The following is a 25,434-nucleotide window of genomic DNA, read 5'->3' as shown; positions in this document are numbered from 1 at the left end:
CAGGAGTCATTGGTGACGACATGAGCAACAATTTGCAGTCGGGTGCACCCAGTGCTCTCTATCGCCGCCGGCAGGGCCTCCTCCACATCTCGGGTGAGACCCCGCGGCAAGCAGACAGAGTGGACACTGGCCTTGTTCCCCGACCTTTCCGCTATTTCCCTAAGGGGCTCCATCACCCGCCTAACGTTGGAGCTCCCAATAACTAATAAACCCCTCCCCCCGTGTGCCTGCTCGGACCTTGCTGAAGGAGGGGCCACATGTCCACTCACAGGCAGAGCGGGCGATGCCACACGGCCAGCCTCCACATTGACCCTCCGCCTCGTGCGCCGCGAACGCCGCTGAACCCGCCACTCCCCTTGGGGAGAGGGTGGCCCAACCGCGCCCGGTACCCGCGAAGATGTCTCGACAGCAGGGACAGTGGGTGAAGCATGTAACACCTGGGGTGTACCAGACTCCCCACTGCCGCTACACTCCGAGGCAGCAGCCTGAAGACGGCTGACCGCGGCCATCAACACGCTCAGCTGTTCGCGAACAGTGGCCAGCTCCCCCTGCGTCCGTACACAGCAGTCGCACATCCTATCCGTCGTAAGAAATCAATTTACTGTAGATAGTTAATCAACTTTTAACTAGATTGCTAATTCACTAAAGGCCGCTGATAGTTGACTTAACTGTGGTTACTAGACACTTCTTGTAGAAAACAATGAAAAAAGCCCTACCTGTCTAAGGACTGTATTCAAAACACTAGCACTGCTGGCACTATGGCTGACTAAAGGGACTCTTGAGATCAGTTCCACACACGACATGCGGAAGAAGACACACACGGCCCTCACGCCGCACTTACCAGACGAAATTACTCCCACTGTCTGGAATCCACCCACAGATGTACGGCACGTCGCCAATGGCTTTTATCGTTTTGAACAATTTTGATTCGAACTCAGTTATACTCAAACCAGAGTTGGCCGTCGAATATGGTAAGTCAGGAACATGTACGTGGAATTAATGAGAAGCAAAAGCGGAAACGTGACTGTACAAAAGTAGCCACACTACAGCTGGAGGGCCATTTGGACAAACATCGGCACCCCTCACCTACCAACAAGTGTGAAAACTACTCGGTAGAGGGCAGTAAACAGGAAAGTAGCAACCAAAGCGAAACTTGAGGCAGCCCACCTGGGTGGTCGGCAGCACGTGAGAGAATTACGACCTGATAGCAGGCGAGGTTCGTACGCGCTCAAGTGAAGGGCATCTGGTGAGTTATCAGAGAATTCTTAGCCACAATAACACGAACTCTGCTCCCAATACCTTGCCTTCCAATTTTTTTGAATCGTAGCGACGTGCCGTGTGAACAAAGGAATGCTGTAAACTGGCTAAGAGGACAGACAACGCACCACCTGCCAGCAGAGGGAAGCGAGACGGGCTGGCGCTGGGTGGGTCGCCGCACGCACGCCGGGCGCAAGCGGGCCACGGGGCGGCGCGTGCGTCGCTGAGGCGGGAAACTGCGAGAGGAACTTGGCAGCATGTTTCAGTGCACACAGTTACGTGGAGCAGCGTGCAAAGTGAACAGACAAAGGCGTGAACGCAAGATCATCATAATGAATCGTCCTTAAGCTCTTTTGTGTTAAACGGTGTTTCTTACTGCCTTATTTATTTTTAAGGAAACAAATCTAATTTAAAATACATAGGTCAGAAGCACTCTATTTTGTGTTGAAGGAATCTCGGAGGAAAAGCTGGTCCTCACGACAGAACACGTGGTACTTTTTAGTACACTTTATTTCACTTCGTTCCGTATGTTAAAACTCCTTTTAACGAGAAGCGACTGCGCTGATTTCTGCTGTTCTGCGTTACATTCATCGTCACCCGCTGTATCAGGAATCGCAGCACGGAGCTTCCAGCGCGTGCAGTACTCAGGGATGGCAGAAGACCAACTTTCCAAACGAGCCTCGGGAACAGAGGCATTGGGCGAGTTACAAGATGTTGAGAAATAAATCGGAAAGCAGACCATCGTGAACACGGAACTTGGAAGGCGTCGCTCTCAGCTGAGTTAGTTTGTGTGCAAACATGGTCTTTCAGATGAAGTGCTAAAAATAAAAAAAAATAGAAATAAAAAAAACTAAAAAAATTATGCGCGAATGTATGGGTGAGGCGTCGTGGCCAGACCTCGGAATGGTTAAAAAATTAAATGAAAGAAAAGGGGTTAAGGGCGCGAGTTTCCAGTCTGCATGTAGTGGATTCGAATACCGCAACTCGCATGAATTTTAATTCGTGGTAATAGTTGCTAGTTAAGAAAAAGTTGAAATGATTCTTGCTACGAATGCTGAAGGTCTGGGTTCGTTTCTCGTATCCGGCAATCATTTTTACCAAGCATAAGCAGCATCTCTCCCACCTCTGGTAGCCTGGAGGAGAGTCGCTACAGGTTGGGCCCTGACAGAGGCGGAAGTCACGCCATGTCGAAACTCTGTCACCAGTCACCTTTCTTAAGCGATATTTTTTTTAAATCAATGAGCCAATTGCTGTACAAGGCCGCAGCGCACTTGACTCTTACTGTATTCGAGCCTGAGACGTGGAAAATATTGACGATGGACTGGAGTTCGAACTCAGATCTCCCTTTTCGCCACGTTTGATCACTTTCAGATGATGCATTTCCACTGCTTCATTGTCTCCACTTGTCTGCAAAGTCATAAAGACATTCACAAGAGACATCCCTGGGTTCGAATCCTGGCATGTCACTTTAAGTTGCAACATGAGCTCAGCAAAATACATGTCAGATATTATTATGATTTTAACTATTCTCTGGGCTTTGTTAACAATAATGGTGGTACTGGTTTCGAGTCCCAAGTCAGACGGGCAGCTTTTCGTCCTGTCGTGTCAGTTTGAAACATGCCACTCCTAGCTACTGGTGAAAGAGAATAGTACAGTCGAGGTATCTTTGTATGTAGTCATCAACTGTGTGTCCAGGGTCGATTGCTAGTCAGGAGAAAATTTTCATAATTTTATTTACAATACAGAAATGCGCACATTTCGCTGCTAACGAAGTAAGTCATTATATAACGTCTACACGTGACTAGAGGTCCGTGTCGATAGGTGTTGGTTTCGAATGCCCATAACACAAAACACTTTCGTCTCCTGGTTTCAGTTTGTCATCTCATTGCTGGTTAAAAATGACGGTTTCTGGCGTTTCATTCTGCTTAGTTAACCATCCGATTAAGTGCTGCGTTCGAATCTCCGGGAAGCAAAACTTTATGGCAGATCATTTCAAGTTTCAACTTGGACACTCTTTGTTACTTGTGACTGAAACCATACTTGAGATATTTCGTCTTTACTTGCTGGATTGCATTCCCAGATAGTAGCGAAGTGAGAAAACTTTTGTCGTGTCATTTAAAGGAGGATGCTTCTTTCTGAGGTTTCATTTATTACAATAAATTTGAATATGCAAGCGTAATGGCTGTGTAATGTACAATAACACGATTCCTGGTATTTGCATTATCGAAGTGTCAGTTTGCATGTAAACCGATAATCACACAGAGCAGTTTTCTCTTGTGGGCTCATGTAGTGAACATTTTGTACAGGCAAAGACTGCAAAGAACAACAACAAAGAATGAAAGAAAATTTCCGTTAACACAATTAATTAATGAAGTCCCCAGCAACTATAAAATCTACGAAGCCAACAAAGCACAAGTGTAGCTGTTCTGTGTGTGGAAGTGTGATTCAACGTACACATCTGGCGCAGTTCTTCTTCAATAAGACAAGAAATTTTAAATGTCATTTATACTGAAGTAATTAAAGAAAATAGAAATACTATAATTACGCAAGAAAACCAGAATTACACTCTAATACAAGAAGACAAGCCAGATGCTTTGTTGACTGAACCTGTAATGACGCATTATTCAAGACATTGAAATAATGAGAAAAAAAGCGAGTTTTGTTACCTTCATATACATTGATGAAAAGCACTCTAATCATTACAATATCTCCATTAGAACAACATCTGCTGTCTAGCCCATCAAACAACTGCATAAAACATGGAACAAGCACTCCCTACTAAAACATCTCAACACCGACTCGCTACTACCACATCTCAACAAGCACACTCCACCACGACCTCTCGACAAGAACTCTTTACTACGACATCTCAGCAAGCACTGACAACTGCCACATCTCGACAAGAACTGCCAGTGGAGGCGGCGGAATAAAACTCTTTGGTGCAATCTCTGGCGCTGTGGCTCAGTGTAGCCACCTTTCAACTTGCAGGAATGAGTGTGACAAAATGTGGTAATGAAATTCTTTCAGAGGTTGTATAATGCTATTTGTAATGGACGATGAAGGAAGATTTTCTTATGAGGGGGGGTAGAACAGATTTGCTGTAATTTAATACATCCACACAATTGCGCACTGTTTTGTACTGTGGGAGGGGGAATACGGTAGGTTTGTTTCAGGACAGATTTGTATTCGCAGCAGTTGTTTCCTCGTGTGACTGTTTTCCTCGTTCTGTGTGTTGTGTGTTTGCAGCAGAGAGTGGCAGTTTGCGTGTTTTGTGCAGGAGCCTCTCTGCAGAGGAGAGGGACAGGAGGCTGGTCCATGCGGCTAAGCAGGGGGCAGTGGGGGAGCTGAGGGCGCTGATCGCCGCAGGGGCCGACGTGGGGGCGAGGGGCGGGGGTGGGTGGACCGCCCTGCACTGGGCAGCAGCCAGGGGAGACGTCGAGGCGGCGAGGCTGCTGGTGGGGGCGGGGGCGGCGGTGGACGCCAGGGGTGATGATGGGTGGACGCCGCTGCATTTCGCGGCAGCCTATGGCCGCGCAGAAGTGGCGGCTGCGCTGCTCGTCGCGGGGGCCGACAGGGGGGCCACAACTCGTCGTGGGGAGACAGCGCTGGACTTCGCCAGGGAGTGCAACCACAGGCGGCTGGTGGAGATGCTGTCATGAGGCAGGCAGTCCAGCGAACTCTGTGCAAAAAAAACAGGAACTGAAAGAGTTTGTAGGAGAGCAATATTCATAATTTTTTAAATAAAGATCCAAAAAAGTCAATCCTATTGTGACTCACTAATTTCAGCCCTCCTCCAGTAGCATACACCACACAAATACTCTAAGGAACGCTGTAGCAAAAGTGAGACGACGCCAGATGACAGCAAAATAAGGTAACAATGGACAATCCTCCTCCTCAAGGAAAATCTCAAGAGTACACTTCCAGACTAAACATGGCAAAAGTCAACAGTTCATTGTGAACAAACACAATTGCTCTATAACATCTGATCGCTGAAAAGTATTTCACACCAGTCTGCAAGGTGCTACATCAGACTATTCTAATTTGCAACATACCGAGATTAACGCTGTATCACTTCTATCACCAGAATTCTCGCTCCTGATATCAGACTCAATTTACTTCTCCATATTCAGCAAACATTCTACTCTACCGTACCTGTTGTGTTTAATAACAATGAGATATTAGTAGCAGTATTCACAACACATTATGCGACCATCATCTGGAACCATACAGTCAGTCCACATTTAACTAAACACAATCAGACCACAACGTGACACGCATACAAAATGTGAAGGAAATCCTCTCTATCTGGTACTGTTGTCTCTACTTGAGGTAAAGGATTGCAACGAGCAAAGCAATCCTAGTTGTATTGGAGACAGAACACCGGGGCCCGAGTTTCAGCACACGAAAGCAATTTCGCAACGACGCACACGAGTCTCCACACTCATCGGTCACAACGGCACAGCTGAGACGGTGACGCAAGTCGTGGAGCTACAGGTAATAAAATTACACTTACTTTGACTCATACATCGAGTAAATAAGTGTAGTGGAGAGTGTACGCCCGTCAACTCAGCTGCTGTCACCTCACTTCACTCCCTGTGTCCGCAGCTCGCCGCTCCCCGCCAGTCCGTGGCTCCTGCCACAACTGTCAGCGGCCCCTCTGCTTGTGAGGCGCCAGCAGGCAAACGGCAGAACAGTCCGTGAGGCCGTCACTCAAACTTCATTCACAAAGAGTGCTGACAAGGCGCAGAAGAAATGCTCACACACAACATTGCCTTCACGAATCTTTTCAACAGTGAAATTTCTTCTCCGAGACCTTCGCTATTAACGTCTACACTGTAGCAAGATTCGTCGTTTCCCACAAGCTCTTGGACCGGAGAATCGTGTTCGCTTACGTAGTTCCACGGGGAACAGAATGTGTCCGTGTTGCGTGTGGCTGCACGCGGTACAGTCAAGTTCCCTACAGCTGTGTAATAACGTGGCAAACATTTAGCTGAAAACTGTTCCTCGAGCTATGGTTTAAATCGTCCCCTGCTGCTTCATCAACAAAGCGTTTCCTTCTGCCTTGCCGTTTCTCTCCGTCATCAATCATTACATTCAGTTCAGGTGATGTTCCGATATTTTCTGCTACTTCGCAACTTCCTGCGTAAATAGTATCCCAACATTTCTCAGCTGATTTAATCCTTCCGCGAGACTCTTGTTCATACTACTTGAAACATATGTTTCTCCGGTTGGAAGTACAACTTTACGTATGTTTATTGCAGCCAGTAATTTCAAATACTTCTGAATGCTCCTTAGTTCAATGTGTTGCTCCCGCAGTCCAGGTTATTAGCAAGTTCAACCGCCCATTGTAATCCTGGCCAATTCTCGGCAAATGGATGCGTGGCACCTACCCACACAGACCCTCTCGTTGCCGATATTTTCTTTTAAAACTTTCTATAGCTGCCACTTTCATTTTAAATGAGTTACTTAGAAACAGCAGTTGTACTGGAGACAGAGGAGAAACGTCATGGGGAAGTATCACACTTAACTCGAGTGCTTCTTTTTGCCGCGTCTTCCCCACATGTGGCACATGTAACCTGGCGTTTCGTTGCTGTGTGTGCAGCTATGACTTCCGTATGAGACACAATCTTACACACCTCCGCCGCGATATTAAACACTTTGTGGAGGTAACAGAGAGCCAAGTTATGCATCTCGCCGAAAGTTCGGGACGCGCCTGACGCTCTCCACCTGGTGTTGTCTGCTACTGCGGCTCACTGGAACGGCACAGCACGCTACAGCAGAGGGGAAACAGCCCAGAACTCCGTCCCCTTTTCTCGCATCGTCAAACACGCCGGAATTCACTGCTCATATCGCTCAATAACCGGACACCAAATAGTCTGAAACGTGTTCCTGTTTAAAATCGTGTATGTAAATGTCTGGTTGGTATCTGAGAAATTGGTAAAATTTATTTTGATATGTAAATAGGTTAATCTCAGAGCGGGCGAGCAGAACGGTTTCGAAATTAAATTTTGATCGGAAGTATGTGAAGCACACGCTACACAATGCGAAATCCAGACCAGCCAGCACGTCAAACAATTCGCCTGCGAGAGAGCGTGGCGTTTTCAATGAAACTTACAAATGCTATTTGATTGCAAACAAATGACTCAGGTTAAAATGTTGGCCCTGAATGTTGTTAATGTTTATCTTCAGCCTCGCAAAGAATCACTGTACCAGCAGTTTTACGGTAATTACAGAGCAAATGAACACAAAATTTTACGCATCCAACTTTGTGTTAAAACTGTTTCAAAACTCACAAGGTAACACCTGTCTCAGATCATCTACCGATTTGAAACCTCTGAAGTGATGTACTTTTACAGATATATCCTGACAATTACACTATCTGACAGTGGGCAATGGTAATTAAATGTGTTGGCCTACCTCTGAGAATGGAAGGTTCGTTTCTTCTGCAACCTATTTAATATTAGTATAATGACAGAACTGTCAAAAACCAAAAAAGAGGAACTGAAGTTAACGACTGACAAATGAGAGAAAGGTTCCAAGTATAACCATGCTTCACTAAGCCACAACAGCAACACACCCTTTCATGAATTACTCACAACTACACATGTCGGCACACTCCCTGGTGCGACGCGCTTACACACTACGAGTAAAATACTTAAAACAACTCACCACGCAGGAACTGGAGAATTTATTGTGATTTCGCGCGCTGCGTTGATAGCTACAGTGCTGTGCTATAATGCAAAACACATTGTCCACCTTGGCACCATGATTGTTTACATCGTTTCATATTTGAAATATTTTGTGTTATGTTATTAGTTTCGGGGTAATTTCTACATTTAGTGTTTTTACTGATACGTCTGTGGTTGACAGCCTCCAGCTGTTCCAGCACAATATGTCTCCAGAACTGAGTCTGAATGCAGTGCTGGACGACCCACACCCTACATGAGAAAATCATTACGAAATATTATCAGCCCTGTATATGTTTCCTTACAGCTGCACAGTAAAGGCTGATATTAGGAAAAATACTTTGTTTTTCTCGCATCTCCAGTTATAGAACAGTTCTTACAGGTAGCGACAATCTCTAGGAGACTACAGAACAATCAGGTGAAGAAAGGTTCAACCGTAATTTCGAAACTGTAATGTAATTCAAATGACGCAATGGATGTCTAATTGTACAAAAAATGTCTTAGAGCTGAAGTGGAAAAGTAATTAATGTAATCAGTGTTGAGCGCACTCCCTTCGAAAAAAATGGAAAAATCTACAAAGTAATGGCGCTAAATGACTCTACAAGTATTCTAGAATTTAGTTTTAGGCCTCTTTCCTTTGCCAGATTCTTAAAATACAACGTTGTGTGTATGTCTTGTTTTCTCCTCTGCAGCTGAATGTAGTCCAGTCAACTGGAGGTTGTCCCATAATGAAACTGCGGAACATCATTTATCAGCGCTTCTATAATTACGTGTTTTCTGATGCTAAAGCAAAATTTCGTGTTTTGGTGCATTGTAGGAGATCGGCTTCACAACGAAAGATCCCACAAATTTTCACTCTTTTCTCAGATATTCGTTCGTTTCACGAAGACTATGCGTTTCTCGGAGTTGAAAACCCTGCACAAAATTACAGCAGTCAAACTCTTCTACAAAACACACCAATCAGGTCTGATTTTGTGACAAGCGGTGACGGCGCTAGAGCGCGCTGAAGAACGGCGACTGCCGAAAATTCGGAACGCTCCTTTAACGGCCTTCGTCTTTTGTTCTCTGGTATTACGGCGCACTGCAACGGTACGGCACGCTTCAGCAGAGGGGAAACAGCCCAGAACTCCGTCTGCGTTCTTCCCATCACCAAACACAACGGCATTCACAGCATATATGTTGTGATAAAAGTAAAGAGATATCTTTTGAAACGCGTTCGTATTCATTTAAACTCGTCGTTTTAAGTGTGTGACTGGTATCTGAGTAATTGTTGAAATTTGATACCGAAATGCGTAAATCTCAACACAGTGCAGCAGAACTGTATGAAAATGTATCTGAAGGACACGCTACACGATGCGAAATCCCCTGTAGCCAGTACATCAAACAATCGAAGAACTCGATCTGTCAAGTCACTTGGTACTACCTGCTCATCTATATTAAGACCATATGAGTATATACTTTGCAATGCAACTGGCACCCGTTTTAGTGAAGAACACAATCCGTCAAATCACTTGTTACTAGCAGTCTGTTATAAGAACACATGATTATAGCGACTAGATTCTTTTAGCACTCTGCTTGCGTTTTTATGCTGTTTATTTCTGCTGTGGGCTTCAGTCCAAAGACCAGTTTGATGGAGTTCTCCACGGCACTCTATCCTTTGCAAGCCTCTTCATCTCTGTATAACTAGTGAAACCTATATTCAGTTAAACCAACTAACTGAATTCAGTCCTTTGCCCCCCCCCCCCCCCCCCGAATTCCTTCTGTTCTCAGACTGACCATTCCGTGATGCCTCTGGGAGTGTCCTATGACCTGAGCAGTTCTTTTTGTAAAACTGAGCCATAAACTTAATTTTGTCCCCCATTCGATTCGGTATCTCTTCATTAGTTGCTCGATCTACCCATCCAGTCTTCGGGATTCCTTTGGAGCACCATATTCCAAAAACTTCTATTCTCCTGTTCTCTGAACTGCTTATCGTCTATTTTTCGCTTCTGTACGGTGGTACATTCCATACAAACACATTCAGGAAACTTTTTCTAACATCTAAATCTGTATTCGATGTTAACGGATTTCTCTGTTTGTGAAATGCTGTTCTTACTACTGTTGCCTTTCAGAAAATAACAAGACGACCGTATGCGCCATTTATGTCAGTACCCTTAGCTAGTTAGTTGTTTATTCATCCACAGCTGATATATGAAAGTATCAGACATGTCAGCTTAGTTGAGAAAACGAAGCAAAATAAAAAAGGACAAGTGTGATCAGGACTCGTGTAGCGAGGGTTCAGTACACACTTAAGTACATAGGTACTTCATCCATTCCGAAAACAGTGAATTTCGACGATTTTTGCTTGTTATCCATATCGGTACTGGTAAGATATGACGATAAGAAGAGTAGGCTGAAGATCAAGACATTAGTCAGGAAGAATCAATACGCAAAGAAGTGGGATATCGAAGTACTAAGGAATGACGAGATACGTTAGAAGTTCTCTAACGCTATAGATGCAGCAATAAGGAATAGCGCAGTAGGCAGTACAGTTGAAGAGAAATGGACATCTCTAAAAATGGCCATCACAGAAGTTGGGAAGGAAAACATAGGTACAAAGAAGGTAGCTGCGAAGAAACCATGGGTAACAGAAGAAATACTGCAGTTACTTGATGAAAGGAGGAAGTACAAACATGTTCCGGGAAAAATCAGGAATACAGAAATAGAAGTCGCTGAGGAATGAAATAAATAGGAAGTGCAGGGAAGCTAAGACGAAATGGCTGCAGGAAAATGTGAAGACATCGAAAAAGATATGATTGTCGGAAGGACGGACTCAGCATACAGGAAAGTCAAAACAACCTTTGGTGACATTAAAAGCAACGGTGGTAACATTAGGAGTGCAAGGAAATTCCACTGTTATATGCAGAGGAGAGAGCAGATAGGTGGAAAGAATACATTGAAAGCCTCTATGAGGGCGAAGATTTGTCTGATGTGATAGAAGAAGAAACAGGAGTCGATTTAGAAGAGATAGGGGATCCAGTATTAGAATCGGAATTTAAAAGAGCTTTGGAGGACTTACGGTCAAATAAGGCAAAAGGGATAGATAACATTCCATCAGAATTTCTGAAATCATTGGGGAAGTGGCAACAAAACGACTATTCACGTTGGTGTGTAGAATATATGAGTCTGGCGACATACCATCTGACTTTCGGAAAAGCATCATCCACACAATTCCGAAGACGGCAAGAGCTGACAAGTGTGAGAATTATCGCACAATCAGCTTAACAGCTCATGCATCGAAGCTGCTTACAAGAATAATATACAGAAGAATGGAAAAGAAAATTGAGAATGCGCTAGGTGACGATCAGTTTGGCTTTAGGAAATGTAAAGGGACGAGAGAGGCAATTCTGACTTTACGTCTAATAATGGAAGCAAGGCTAAAGAAAAATCAAGATACTTTCATAGGATTTATCGACCTGGAAAAAGCGTTCGACAATATAAAATGGTGCAAGCTGTTCGAGATTCTGAAAAAAGTAGGGGTAAGCTATAGGGAGAGACGGGTCATATACAATATGTACAACAACCAAGAGGGAATAATAAGAGTGGACGATCAAGAACGAAGTGCTCGTATTAAGAAGGGTGTAAGACAAGGCTGTAGCCTTTCGCGCCTACTATTCAATCTGTACATCGAGGAAGCAACGATGGAAATAAAAGAATGGTTCAGGAGTGGAATTAAAATACAAGGTGAAAGGATATCAATGATACGATTCGCTGATGACATTGCTATCCTGAGTGAAAGTGAAGAAGAATTAAATGATCTGCTGAACGGAATGGACGGTCTAATGAGTACACAGTATGGTTTGAGAGTAAATCGGAGAAAGACGAAGGTAATGAGAAGTAGTAGAAATGAGAACAGCGAGAAACTTAACATCAGGATTGATGGTCACAAAGTCATTGAAGTTAAGGAATTCTGCTACCTAGGCAGTAAAATAACCAATGACGGACGGAGCACGGAGGACATCAAAAGCAGACTCGCTATGGCAAAAAAGGCATCCCTGGCCAATAGAAGTCTACTAATATCCAATATCGACCTTAATTTGAGGAAGAAATTTCTGAGAATGTACTTCTGGAGTATAGCACTGTATGGTAGTGAAACATGGACTGTGGGAAAACAGGAACATAAGAGAATTGAAACATTTGAGATGTGGTGCTACAGACGAATGTTGAAAATTAGGTGGACAGATAAGGTGAGGAATGAGGAACTTCTGTGCTGAATCGGAAAGGAATATGTGGTAAAAAAGTGGTAAGGAGAAGGGACAGGATGATAGGACATCTGTTAAGACATGAGGGAATGACTGCCATTGTACTAGAGGAGATGTAGAAGACAAAAATTGTATAGGAAGACAGAGATTGGAATACATCCAGCAAATAATAGATTACATAGGTTGCAAGTGCTACTCTGAGATCAAGAAGTTAGCACAGCAGAAGAATTTGTGGCGGGCCGTATCAAACCACTGATGACTCCCCACCTCCCCCCCCCCCCCCAAAGAAAAGAGTACAAGTATGTCTGAACACACAGTGCGCTGAACACTTCTACCAATGTGCCCCTGTAGCCGACGACCCATGCATGTGCCAATGTTAACACCATGGCATCGACAGCTATGACTGAAACGGGCACATGGCCACTGGCACTGGAGGTTGCCACAGTGGCAGAGCGTTGCACGGTCTCGTGACTCCCGATACCTTCTTCATCATGCCGATGGCAGGGCGCGAATCCGTCATCTTCTGGTGGAACAGTTCCTTGACTCCTGTACTGTGGGACGGAGACAAGCTGGCAGCGGGTCTGTTTTGCTCTCGGGGACGTTCGCGTGAGAATCTGTGGGTCCAGTGGAGCTCGGGCAAGGCACCGTGACACCCAAGGGGTATCGTAACTGGTTGCAGACCATGTACACGATCATGTTTCCCAACACTACTGGCATTGTCCAGCAAGATAATGCTCGATGTCACAAGGCCCGGAGTACGATTGAGTGGTGCGGGAAACAGAGTGGCGAGTTCCAGTTGATGCACTGGTCCCCATGCCACCAGATCTGAACACAATTACACACATCTGCGATGTGACCGAATGTGGAGTCAGAGCTCATCACCCCACTCCCCGGAATTTATGCGAATTAGGCGACATACAAAGGCAACACTGCTTCCATGCTGTGATGTGTCGCCGCCGTTACCTGTGCCAAAGGTGGACATACCGGCTATTAGCTAGGTGTTAACAGTTTCCTGGCTGATTAGTGTAGCTGGCTGCATCACCTGGGCTTACTATTAATATTTTCTGATGGGTAATCGACATACAGTTTGGACAGTAAGGTTCCTGTAATTTTCCCAAAATATCATTCTGTTTATGAACAGAGTGAATTTCTTTACGTCAAGCAGCAAGGAATCTGAAATATGTGGGACATGCATGAACAGACATAAATCTTTATATATGTGTCAACTCAAAGGCTACGACCCAGGATATCAGGTAGGGTATTTACTTATCTTAAAATAAATTTGAGTAGTCATCAAACCAAAAATTACTAAAATGAGTACCGTGATGGGGTTCCATTCAGGATGCAATAACGCAGCTAGGGCTGAGACTAATTTGACAGATGCAGAGCTAATCATAGCGAAGTACACTACAAAATAAATACGACGCACCACGAATTATGCGAATGGGACGGAAATTGGTAGATGTGATGTACATCGACCGACAAACATGTAATTGTAGTTTAAGAAAAATTGGATGATTTATTGAAAAAAAACATAACTTCACAAGTTGGGCAAGTCTGTAACACGTTGATCAACCTCTGACCTTATGCAAGCAGTTGTTTGACTTACCTTACCACTGTCTGGGGCGCCTCCAGACACCTCTCCACTGGCCATCGGGGCCAGTTCGAAGCAGAATTCATCAATGAAGACGATTCTACTCCAGACACTGAGCTTTCAGACCAAAGACGTGTCTACAGACGTCCCGCGCAATGGCGGGACACCAACCAGAATGTCGCCCGCCACATGGCGCGACACCCAGGTCTGGGGCGACGTTTCTTTTCTCTTCGTAGCAGGAACTCTTTGGTAGGCATCTGCACCGCCTTTACTGCACAGTAGTACGTCGACGATTTTCTACGCCCACTTTTGTCGCCTTTCATGGCAGACCATCCTGGGCTTATATTTCAGCACGATAATGCTCTCCCGCAGACGGCGAGGATTTCTACTGCTCGTATTCCTGCTTGCCAAACTCCACCTTGGGCAGCAATGTCGCCGGATCTCTCCCCAATAAAGAACGTAAGGAGCATTGTGGAAAGAGCCCTCCCACCATCTCGAGGCTTTGGCGATCTAATTTGCCAACTGAGCAGAATTTCGCACGATGTCCCTCAGCAGCCCATCCAACAACTCTGTCAGTCAGTGCTAAGCCGAATATCTGCCGGCATGAGGACCAGAGGTGTACAGCACGTTACTGACTTGCTCAGTTTGTGAAGCTCTTTCTCTTGAAAAAACTATGAATTTTTTTTTCTTCGCTTGTCATCACTTGTTTGTTTATATCTGTACACCACATCTACCGATTCGGATAATTTCTTCGTGGTGTGTCGTTTCATCTTTGTGTTAGAGTGTACTTTGAGAAATTTATGTTCGTATTGAATGTTGATTACGCAGTGGAAAATATTGATATTAACCTCCCATGACGCAGTTATCTATAATGAAGTGCTACCCGAAAGAACCGGCACAAACATCTAACCATATGTTGAAAATCGATATGATTTCAAACTGGCACAAAGAATGGCAACTTGCATTAAACGTTCAGAAGTATAAAATCGTGCACTTCACACATAGGAATCACTCATCTCGTAGAAATACCTGGGTGTTACAACTTGTAAACATATCGGAATGATCACATGTGCTCAGTCATATGCCAAGGCGGTGGTGGACAACGGTTAACTGGTACGGTACAGGGAACGTACAACCTATACATATATTACAGATGTAAAAGTAACTCTGTGTATTACATTGTCATGACTAAATCGCTGAACCAATTTGGATAAAATCTGGTATGGAGATAGCTTGGACCCCGAAGGAAAACGTGGTAAACTCAGGGAAGAAGAAAAAAAATCGTGTTAAATTGTGTAGCTGTTCTGCTCCTAATGTTTCTTTGCTTCTCTAACACTATCTTTTTTTTCAGCTTCTAAAATGTTTTCAATATTATCTATTTGTAGAACATCCTTTCCATCTTTTTTTAAGCTGCGTAGTTGTATTATCTTTAGGAGTATTATTAACATTTTTAAACATGGTATACGTGAGTATCACGCAGACGACACCCCAGCAGATGTCGACGACTACAAGTGTTTATAGATTAAACCGTTACAGTGCGAAACCGAGGTCTGCTCATGCGTGCGGTTTCTGCAGTTTTAAAAATAACTGCTACACCACCTGGTGAAGCCATACGATTTTTACGGCGTAATATTGTGGAGATGCAATGATAAAATGCTAATGTAAGCCCGAGAACCATGTTTAAAACTATTACACCGGTTCAAATGGCTCTGAGCACTATGGGACTTAACATCTGAGGTCTTCAGTCCCTTAGACGTAGAACTACTTAAACCTAACTAACCTAACGACATCACACACATCCATGCCCGAGGCAGGATTCGAACCCTCGACCGTAGCGGTCGCGCGGTTCCAGACTGAAATGCCTAGAACCGCTCGGCCACCCCGCCCGGCTATTACGCTGGGAAAGCTATGAGAAACATACCACTAGCAGTGGAAAAATGGCTCCTATCGGAGCACAAAAAAATCATTTCCATAAAAGGCTCTCATTCAAAAGTGGGTTAGCAGCTACTGTCTTTGCACCTGTAAAATTTTACTCAAAAATATAGGCATGCGAACATATTCGCTCTTTTTTTTTTATTGACATGCAGACTTCAACAAGTTCCACTACCTGTAACTCGCTCACATCCAGTAGTCCTCCCCTGTAAACGGCTAATACTCATCCACTTCCAGATGTCCTCCGTCACCTACCCATTCAGCCCATCTCATCGCTGTTATAACTTTGTGTATCTCTGTCATTCTCTCCTCCCTCACAGCCACACTCCCCTTCATTCTGTCCTACTACTACACCCTTCTGTCACTGTCTCCCTCTTGCTCTTTCTTATTGCTAATATACTATTTCTTCCTCCCCACTGCTTGTGTCTCTTCTTCTTTGTCATTGTCATACACTTCATTCTGTCTGTCTCTTAATATCGCTGGCTCTCCTCCACTCCCCCCCCCCCCCCCGCCCCACGCCCCACCACCCTGGGACTGTCTCCTTCACTCGTTTCAAAGAACTGTTCTGTCACTCTCAACTATGCTCCACTGGCACTGAGCTTCTCTGTTCCCCCCACACTGCCACTGTCCTGTTTGCATTTTCTAAAGCACAACCACTTTCTACCTTCCTTCAGTATTTATTACTTTTCTGTCTCTTCGCCAATGCCACTCTCTTCTTCTCTCGCAGCTTAAAAGAGCGTGAGTATGTATGCATGCCAAAATCTTTAGAGGTGCTGAGGAACGTAGAGTGGGGCAGATAGCACTAAGTTTTCAGTCAAGAGTCTTTTAATTAAACAGGGACATATTCGCATTTTTTCTGTCCGATACGAACATTTCTCAGTTGTTTTCTTTCCTTTCCCTGCTGCAACAGGGCATCTAACTTATATGAAAAGAAAGTTATTGGCCAATAAAATATAGATACTTCACTTACACTACGTGATCAAAAGTATCGGGACACCCGGAAACCATACGTTTTTCATATTAGGTGCATTGTGCTGCCATCTACCACCAGGTACTCCATATCAGCGACCTCAGTAATCATTAGACATCGTGAGAGAGCAGAATGGGGCCCTCTGCGGGACTCACGGACTTGGAACGTGGTCAGGTGATTGGGGGTGACTTGTGTCATGAATCTGTACGCGAGATTTCCACACTCTTAACGTCCCTGGGTCTACTGTTTCCGATGTGCTAGTGAAGTGGAAACGGGAAGGGATACGTACAGCACAAAATCGTACAGGCCGACCTCGTCTGTTGACTGACAAAGACCGCTGACAGTTGAAGAGGCTCGTAACGTGGAACAGGCAGACATCTATCCAGACCCTTACACAGGGATTCCTAACTCCATCAGGATCCACTGCAAGTATTACGAGAGTTAGGCGGGAGGATTTCATGGTCGAGAGGCTGCTCATAAGGCACTCATGAGGCCGGTAAATGCCAAACGATCCTTGGACTGGTGTAAGGAGCGTTAACACTGGACGACTAAACAGCGGAAAAACGTTGTGTTTAGTGACGAATGACAGTACACAATGTGGCGACCCGATGGCAGAGTGTGGGAATGGCGAATGCCCGGTGAATGTCACCTGCCAGCGTGTGTAGTGCCGATGGTAAAATTCGGAGGCGGTGGTGTTGTGGTGCGGTCGTGTTTTTCATGGAGGGGGCTTGCACCCCTTGTTGTTTTGGGTGGCACTGTCACAGCACAGGACTACATTGATGTTTTAAGCACCTTCTTGGTTCCCACTGTTGAAATGTAATTCGGGAATGGCGATTGCATCTTTCAACACGATCGAGCACCTGTTCATAATGCACTGCCTGTGGCGGAGTGGTTACACGAGAATGGCATCTCTGTAATGGACTGGCCTGCACAGAGTCCTGACGTGAATCCTATAGAACACCTTTGGGGTGTTTTGGGACGCCGACTTCGTGGCAGTCCTCACCGACATCAATACCTCTCCTCAGTGCAGCACTCCGTGAAGAATGGGCTGCCACTCCCAAAGGCCCCTGATTAAAATTATGCCTGCGAGACTGGAAGCTGCATCAAGGCTAAGGGTGGGCCGATACCATATTGAATTCCAGCATTACCGATGGAGGGCGCGACGAACCTGTAAGTCATTTTCAACCAGGTGTCCGAATACTTTTGTCCACATAGAGTATGTGAAACTGAAATAACGCAAAACTGAGTTTCGCCTTCAGACCTGATTTTTAGGAGCAAACGGATTTTAGTTTTACAACATGAAGTTCCCAGATGATAACGGAGACACCTCACAGCATATTTCTTCTTGTTACGTCACTTTATGTATCATGATTTCGTCTCAAACCTGATTATAGGTGCGTATTTTGCGTGTACAAGTAGGATATCTTTTAACCTCTCTGTATCTCGGAATGTAAAAAGTTATGAAAAACAATTTTCAAGGTTGTTCGAGACCGGGATCTTTGGGATATTTGCTGTGCATCGCTGTCTTGGAATCCTCGGCTGGGTTCTGGTCAGCCAGTGCAGGCGAAAATATAGTAAAAAGCCTTTTTTGTATGGTTTTCCAAGGAACCGCATATAAACTAACGGTGCCTCTGTCAGTTTCATCAAACACATTATAAACACTCCGTCTTCAGGCCACAAGTGCCCCATCGCTACCATCCGACCGCCGTGTCATCCTCAGCTGAGGTTGCGAATAGGAAGGGCGTGTGGTAAGCACACCGCTCTCCCGGTCGTTACGATGGTTTTATTTGACCGGAGCCGCTACTATTCGGTCGAGTAGCTCCTCGATTGGCATCACGAGGCTGAGTGCACCCCGAAAAATGGCAACAGCGCATGGCGGCTGGATGGTCACCCATCCAAGTGCCGGCCACGCCCGACAGTGCTTAACTTCGGTTGAAACGTCCCCTTTGGACAATTATACGTGACTGTGCTTAAACTGATACACAATATTTTTAGCGCAACGCAGTCTGACTTTCAAAAATCCCTGCAAAAGAATGGTCCTGACTAACATTAACCTATACATTTCACAAATCACTTACCTCACAAAAATCTTCGTTACTCGAACTACTGCAATACAGCGGGCGGCACTACTACCAGCTAAATAAAAGATTCAAACTACTGAAGGCACTAACTACTGATAGGCATAGTTAGCAAATGAAAGATTTTAATAGAGAACAAACAATGTATTTACCTTAATAGTCATAATATATATAGCAGTTCATGACATCCAGTCTTACAAATTTCAAAACTCCGCCATCTCTCTCCCCACATCCACCACTGCTGGCGGCTCACCCCTAAATGTGCAACGCTACGCGATGTTCGCATCCAGCTGCCCAACAGTACAATGGCATACAACAATGCAAACTAGCCACAGACTGCACACAGCACAGCCAGTGATTTTGATACAGAGCGCTACGTAACGTTGACAATAAGAAAACATAAACAGCCTACTTACAAGGTGATGTGACGGGAACTGGTGTATCCACTGCGGCAAGGCCGTTGCCCAAACACATTATAGACCACGTCAAATGCAAAAAGAGCCAACCGATTTGCTCCATTTGCCTAAGCAGGATGAAGTGTGTACTATTCGTACTTTGATCCTGTACTGTAGGATAGTGGCACTGAGAGGAACCTTCTGCTGGGTATGCAAATGGCCTCTAGCCCAAGGTCCATCCACAACACTGGGCCCTACCTTTTTATCATCAACATAACCTCAGGTACGAGAACATTAAGGTCCTGTTTTTGTAAGCAGAGTTTTGGAGTATATTAGGTTCGCGTGCTGCCAGATGCGCACTGATTATCGGTTATTTCATGCTACGCTTCGTAAACGTGAGTGTGATTTAGAGTATTTTCTAAGATAGCTCTGTCTGCGAAAGTTTCTCGAACTCATCAAGCCTCGGAGCAGTCTCAGAGCCGCCGGACCTTACACGCAGAACATCACGCGGCAGTAACAGCTGCAGAGACAGACCAGTCACTAACACGCTGCATTTTAGACACTGAGTGTCGCAGGTGTCTTACAGCTTCCGAGACGCTTGAACGCTCTGAGCGACGGCGTTATTTAAATGCGATATAAGAAACAGAGAGACTGCGTACCTTTACATGTAAAATGTGAGAAGCATTTAGTGAGCTGCATTTAATTATGAATCGTTTAACTGACTACGTTAATCATCGATTGGTCATCTTAGGGAGTATAGATCAAAAATGTAAACATCGTAACGCGTTGAAATAGTAGGAAGGAATGGTTGGTCTGATTTGCTCTGGACACGAGCTCTCACTTACATTCCTAGGAAAGTCAGAGGAACCCCTAAAAACTGCACTTTTGACGGAATGTAATTAATCAGTGTGTTGTTAAAATATAAATGGGAAATGCAATGCATGCTTTGAGATGACTTCATTTGCTACGGGTACGGAGGTAAAAATGCCGGGTTTTCACCTACTCTTACGATTCAAGGTGAAAATTACCGTAATTGCCTCTTTGCGTCCTCCACTTAACCGTCAGCATCAGTCCCTACAGACAGAAATAGTGGGGAATGGGACCAATGAAGCAGCCTGTAGGCATAAATATATGCGAGGCGTGGAAAAAAGAGAATGTTGCGTGAATACAATCACCTAATTACCAATTTTAAAACTGCATTGGAGAAAATGCTAGGAGGAGATTACAAAGAAGTGATTCACCCTGTCCATGCACCGAGGGCCGAACTGTAAGTTCGGTGTACTGCTCCGTTACTCATCACAAGATAACCACGGGTATGGGAGTACAGCTGCGTGTAACGACTAATTAGTCTATACGGGAGCTTCCTTACAAAACGGTCGTGCAACCCAGCCCTGCTTACTGGTCAAATGAATGGGATGCATACCAAAAAGGATTAAGTGGGGATACCGAAGGTAGGCGAAGAGAGCAAAGGAAGTTATAAGATGAACATCAACAAAAGGAAAACGACGATAATGGAATGTAGTCGAATTAGATGGTGCCGAGGGAATTAGATTAGGAAATGAGGCACTTGAATACTAAACTAGAAATTAGTTTTGCTGTTTGGGAAGCAAAATAACTGATGATGGTCCAAGTAGGGAGGATATGAAATGCAGCCTGGCTATGGCAAGAAAAGCGTTTCTGAAGAAGAGAAATTTGTTAACATCGAGTATAGAATTAAATGTCAGGAAGTCCTTTCTGAAAGTATTTGTATTGAGTGTAGCCATCTATGCAAGTGAAAAATGGCTGGTAAATAGTTTAGACAAGAAAGGAATAGAAGCTTTTGAAATGTGGTGCTACAGAAGAATGCTGAAGATTAGATGGGTAAATCATGTATCTAATGAGGAGGTACTGAATAGAAAGGGGAGAACAGAGATTTGTGATACAGTTTGATCAAAAAAAGGGATCGGTTGGTAGGACACATTCTGAGATATCAAGCGATCACCAATTTAGTACTGTAGGAAAGCATGTGGTGTAAAAACCGTAGAGGGACATCAAGAGATGAATACAGTAAGCAGATTCAGAGGGATGTAGGTTGCAGTAGTTACTCGGAGATGAAGAGGTTTCCACAGGATAGAGTAGCATGGAGAGCTCCATCAAAACAGTCTCAGGACTGAAGACCACAATAACAACAACAACGAAGAGAGCAATTCGAATGGCCAGAGGCTGCTCTGAGTCGCATAAGAGCATTAGGGGAACGCTGTAAAGGCCAAACTAGTCTCAGCTATTACTCGAAATCCTATCTATATAGGGTGACGATCCAGTAAAAAGTTTGGAATCAGAGATTAAACTAGAGCCACCTACGTATTTCATTCTTCCCGTGTACAATACGCAAAGCACTGAGGAACCCCTCGTGTGTAGTACAAGGGAAAGCAGCCTGTAACAAGCATTTCATCTACATCTACGTACGTACTGCCCCGGCCAACACACGGTGAATGCAGGAGGGTTCAGGCCGCCACTATTAGTCAGTTCCATTCCACTTGTGAATTTCCTCAGCAGGTTTTCGCGAACAGAACATCGTCTTCCCTGCATGAATTCCCATTTGACGTCACCAAGTATCTTAGTAACAATCGCGTGTCTATCGAACCTACCGGTAACAAGTCCAGGAGCACTCCTCTGATTTGCCTCGACATCTTCCTACAGTTCCACTTGGCGGACGTACCACACACGCGACCAGTACTCAAGAATGGACCGCACAATTCTTCTATACGCGGCCTCCTTTGCAGATGGGCTACACTTTCCTGTAACCGAAGTCGACCATTCGCCTTACCTGTTACCGTCCTTACGAGCTAGCTCCATTGCTCATCGCTTTGCAGCGCTACTTCTAGGAATTTCACTGATCGCTTCTTCCGTTACCGTTTCTACACGGATATAGGTTCTCTCTCCCAAAATGTTAGCTAACCACACATAAAACAACGTAGATTACAAAAAGACGTTACGAAAATGAACATAGAAAACGCCGCCAACAGTTCCCTATCCACAACAATGCTAACCACAACATCTCATTTCTTTTACACTTAACAGCCAAAGAAACTGGTACACCTGCCTAATATCGTGTAGGGCCCCCGCGAGCACACAGAAGTGCCGCAACATGACGTCGTATGGACTCGACTAATGTCTGAAGGTGTGCTGAAGGGAACTGACACCATGAATCCTGCAGGGCTGTCCATAAATCCGAAAGAGTACTACGGCGTGAAGATCTCTTCTGAACAGCACGTTGCAGGGCATCCCAGATATGCTCAATAATGTTCATGTGTGCTGAGTTTGGTGGCTAGCGGAAGTGTTTTAACTCAGAAGTGTTCCTGCAGCCGCTCTGTAAAATTCTGGACGTGTGGGGTGTCCATTGTCCTGCTGGAATTGCCCAAGGCCGTCGGAATGCACAATGGACACGAATGGGTCCGTGTGATCAGCCAGGATGCTTATGTACGTGTCACCTGCCAGAGTCGTATCTAGACGTATCAGGGGTCCCATATCACTCCAATTGCACACGCCCCACTTTACAGATTCTCCACCAGCTTGAACAGTCCCCTACCGACAAGCAAAGGTCCGTAAATTCATGAGGTTGTCTCCACACACTCACACGTCCATCCGCTCGATACAATTTGAAACGAGGCTCGTCCGACCAGCCAACATGTTCCCAGCCGTCAACAGTCCAGTGCAGGTGTTGACAGGACCAGGCGAGGCGTCAAGCTTTGTATCGTGCGGTGACGAGGGTACACGAATGGGCGCTCTGCTCCGAAGGCCCATATCGATGACGTTTCGTTAAATGATTCCCACACTGACACTTGTTGATGGCCCAGAACTGAAATCTGCAGCAATTTGCAGAAGGTTGGGGCTTTTGTCACGTTGAGCTATTCTCTACAGTCGTCGTTGGTCCCATTCTTCCAGGATTTTTTATCGTTCGCAGCGGTGTCGCAGATTTGACTTTTACCAGATTCCAGATATTCACGGTACACTCGTGAAATGGTCGTATGGAAAAATCCCCACTTCATCGCTATCTCGGAGATGCTGTGTCCCATCGCTCGCGCGCCGTCTGTAACGCCACATTCAAACTCGTCTTGATTAAGTGAAATTGTAGCAGCAGTAACCGACCTAACAACTGCGCGAGACACTTTTTGCTTATATAGCCGACCACAGCGCCGTATTCTGCCTGTTTACATGTCTCTGCATTTGAATACGCATACCTACACCAGTTTCTTTGGCGCTTAAGTGTATAATGCTTCACTAAGCTGAACCGTTATGTGTCGGAGATAAAAGGTGTGGTAGTGAACGTATCATTAGAATCGACGCTCAAGTGTTTTAACGAATGATTTCATTTGAGACTGTTCTTGATAATGCTGCAGTATTGAACAAGATTTTTGTTTAAAAAGACGAATAATTCATGTCACACCTCAAAAACTGCAGAAAATTTGCAGAATCAGAAAAACTGGATGAGGCAGGAGTGCTAATCCCGTAAGTTTAGCAGGAAAACATCGTTGAAGTACTGGCGGAGGTAAAGCTGTGAGGAGGGGTCGTGAGTTGTGCTTGGGTGGCTCAGTCCGGGGAGCAAAAAGTAAAGTTCCCGAGTTCGAGTCCCGGTCCAGCTCGCAGTATCATTCCTTCAGGAAATTCCAAGTAGCTGGTTTGCTGTACACCAGAGTCGTCGCTAAATTTTGGAAGTAGAAGCCCACATTTGGCTACTAGATTCGTAACAGCAGAAGGTACAGAAAATAACTAAATTGTACTTTCTGTGTGTATTCTGAATACAGGCAGATTATATTATTGCGTTGTTAGCTGACTGATGGCTATACAAGCTGTAGTACACAGAGCCTCCAGTTGTGCCATCAACAGTGGCTGTCATCTGACTGGACGTTGAGTCGAACTAAAGCTTAGATGACACGTATAGTTACATTCTGCCCCACTTCAGCTCTGTACCAGAGCTCAATGGCTGGTGAGTTTTGACTTGCCCGTTCCTTAGCAACACGTGACAAGGTGCTTTCAATGGGTGAGAGGTCTGCAGGACGTGCTGGACGTAACAGCCCAACACTCTCTGTATTGATGTACGATTGGAGAGCATGGGTAACATAGAATGAGATTTTCATTCTGGAGCAGAGTGTGCTCAGATATGAAACTTCCTGGCAGATTAAAACTGTGTGCCTGATTGAGACTCGAACTCTGGACCTGAAACTTCCTTGCAGATAAAATCGGTGCGCCCAACTGGGACTCGAACTCGGGACCTTTGGCTTTCGTGGGCAAGTGCTCTACCAATCGAGGACTTGCCGCGAATTCAAAGATCCCGAGTTCGTCCGGCACACGATTTTCATCTGTCAGGAACTTAATATTTTACTGGAGACAGAATGACGCAGATCTCGAAGATAGAGAACACTGACCAGTCTTAACATGTCAGAAATTTAACGATTGTTGTGAAAGTTTCCAGCCATTCACTGTGTAGCAAATGGCTCCGCGTACGATGACACCAGGTGCCAGGCATAAATGAGAGCGACCACTTCAACCTGGCAACGTTCGGTCTCGGTAGATTTTTGTGTTGCAATTTCAATGGCTGCTAGTGACCGTCTAGACAGTAGTAGTCAAGAAGAACCTGTCTGATCAGTCAGTGTGCCAGCCTAATGGGTACTGGAAATCGTTTCGCAGGAAATTATTATCTGTTCGAAACGTGCGAGAACCTGGAGGCGCCGTCCGTCGCGGTGCCGAGCGCCACGCGGCTGGTGCCGCGCAGAGGCCACGAGCCGTCGCCCGCGGAGGACGAGGAGTGCGGCCGCGCCCTCGCGGAGGTTCGCCACCTCACGGAGGACAGCTCCAGGGAACTCACCAGGGGCCTCATCCGCAGCATCGCTGCCGACTGCATTCACACTTGCTCTGTACAAGGGTACGTACGCCACTGAAAGAACCAACCCATAGTCGTACATGTAATCCTCTTCTCCAGTTCTCATATTTGTTCTCTAAGCTACCTTTACTACCTCTATTTTCCGAGACTACTATTAGTTAGTCAGTAGACGGGACCAAACATTGGTCATCTAGGAGACATCAAGGTAACACCTTGTGACAACTTGATAATGACCTGTGGAGTTCATAAGACTCTTCAGCTTTGTCATACGGAGCTCAACTTCTGTTAAAGTTACCAGTTGAGCAGGTGGGAAGGGCAACGGCAAAGGGAGATGAGAGGAAACAGAGTAGTAAAGGCACTGATGAAACAGAATGCTGTGTAGAGCTGGAGTGGGAGCAGGAATGGGATAGGAGTGTGGAGC

The 25,434-nt window shown here is 45.2% G+C and overlaps 1 protein-coding gene across 1 annotated transcript; it reads left to right on the top strand.

Annotated features, from left to right (window-relative positions):
• The first annotated feature begins 4,261 nt into the window (after nucleotides 1-4,261).
• LOC126426578 (26S proteasome non-ATPase regulatory subunit 10-like) lies at nucleotides 4,262-4,916 on the top strand. Its single transcript, XM_050088475.1, has 2 exons — nucleotides 4,262-4,266; nucleotides 4,535-4,916. Exons 1-2 carry the CDS (start codon nucleotides 4,262-4,264, stop codon nucleotides 4,914-4,916), a joined length of 387 nt encoding a protein of 128 aa, XP_049944432.1.
• The last annotated feature ends 20,518 nt before the right edge of the window (nucleotides 4,917-25,434 follow it).

Source organism: Schistocerca serialis, chromosome 11 (assembly GCF_023864345.2).
Source record: "Schistocerca serialis cubense isolate TAMUIC-IGC-003099 chromosome 11, iqSchSeri2.2, whole genome shotgun sequence".
Classification (NCBI taxonomy): domain Eukaryota; kingdom Metazoa; phylum Arthropoda; class Insecta; order Orthoptera; family Acrididae; genus Schistocerca; species Schistocerca serialis.
Note: the sequence above shows the minus strand (reverse complement) of the source record. Positions and strands in the feature narration are given on the sequence as shown.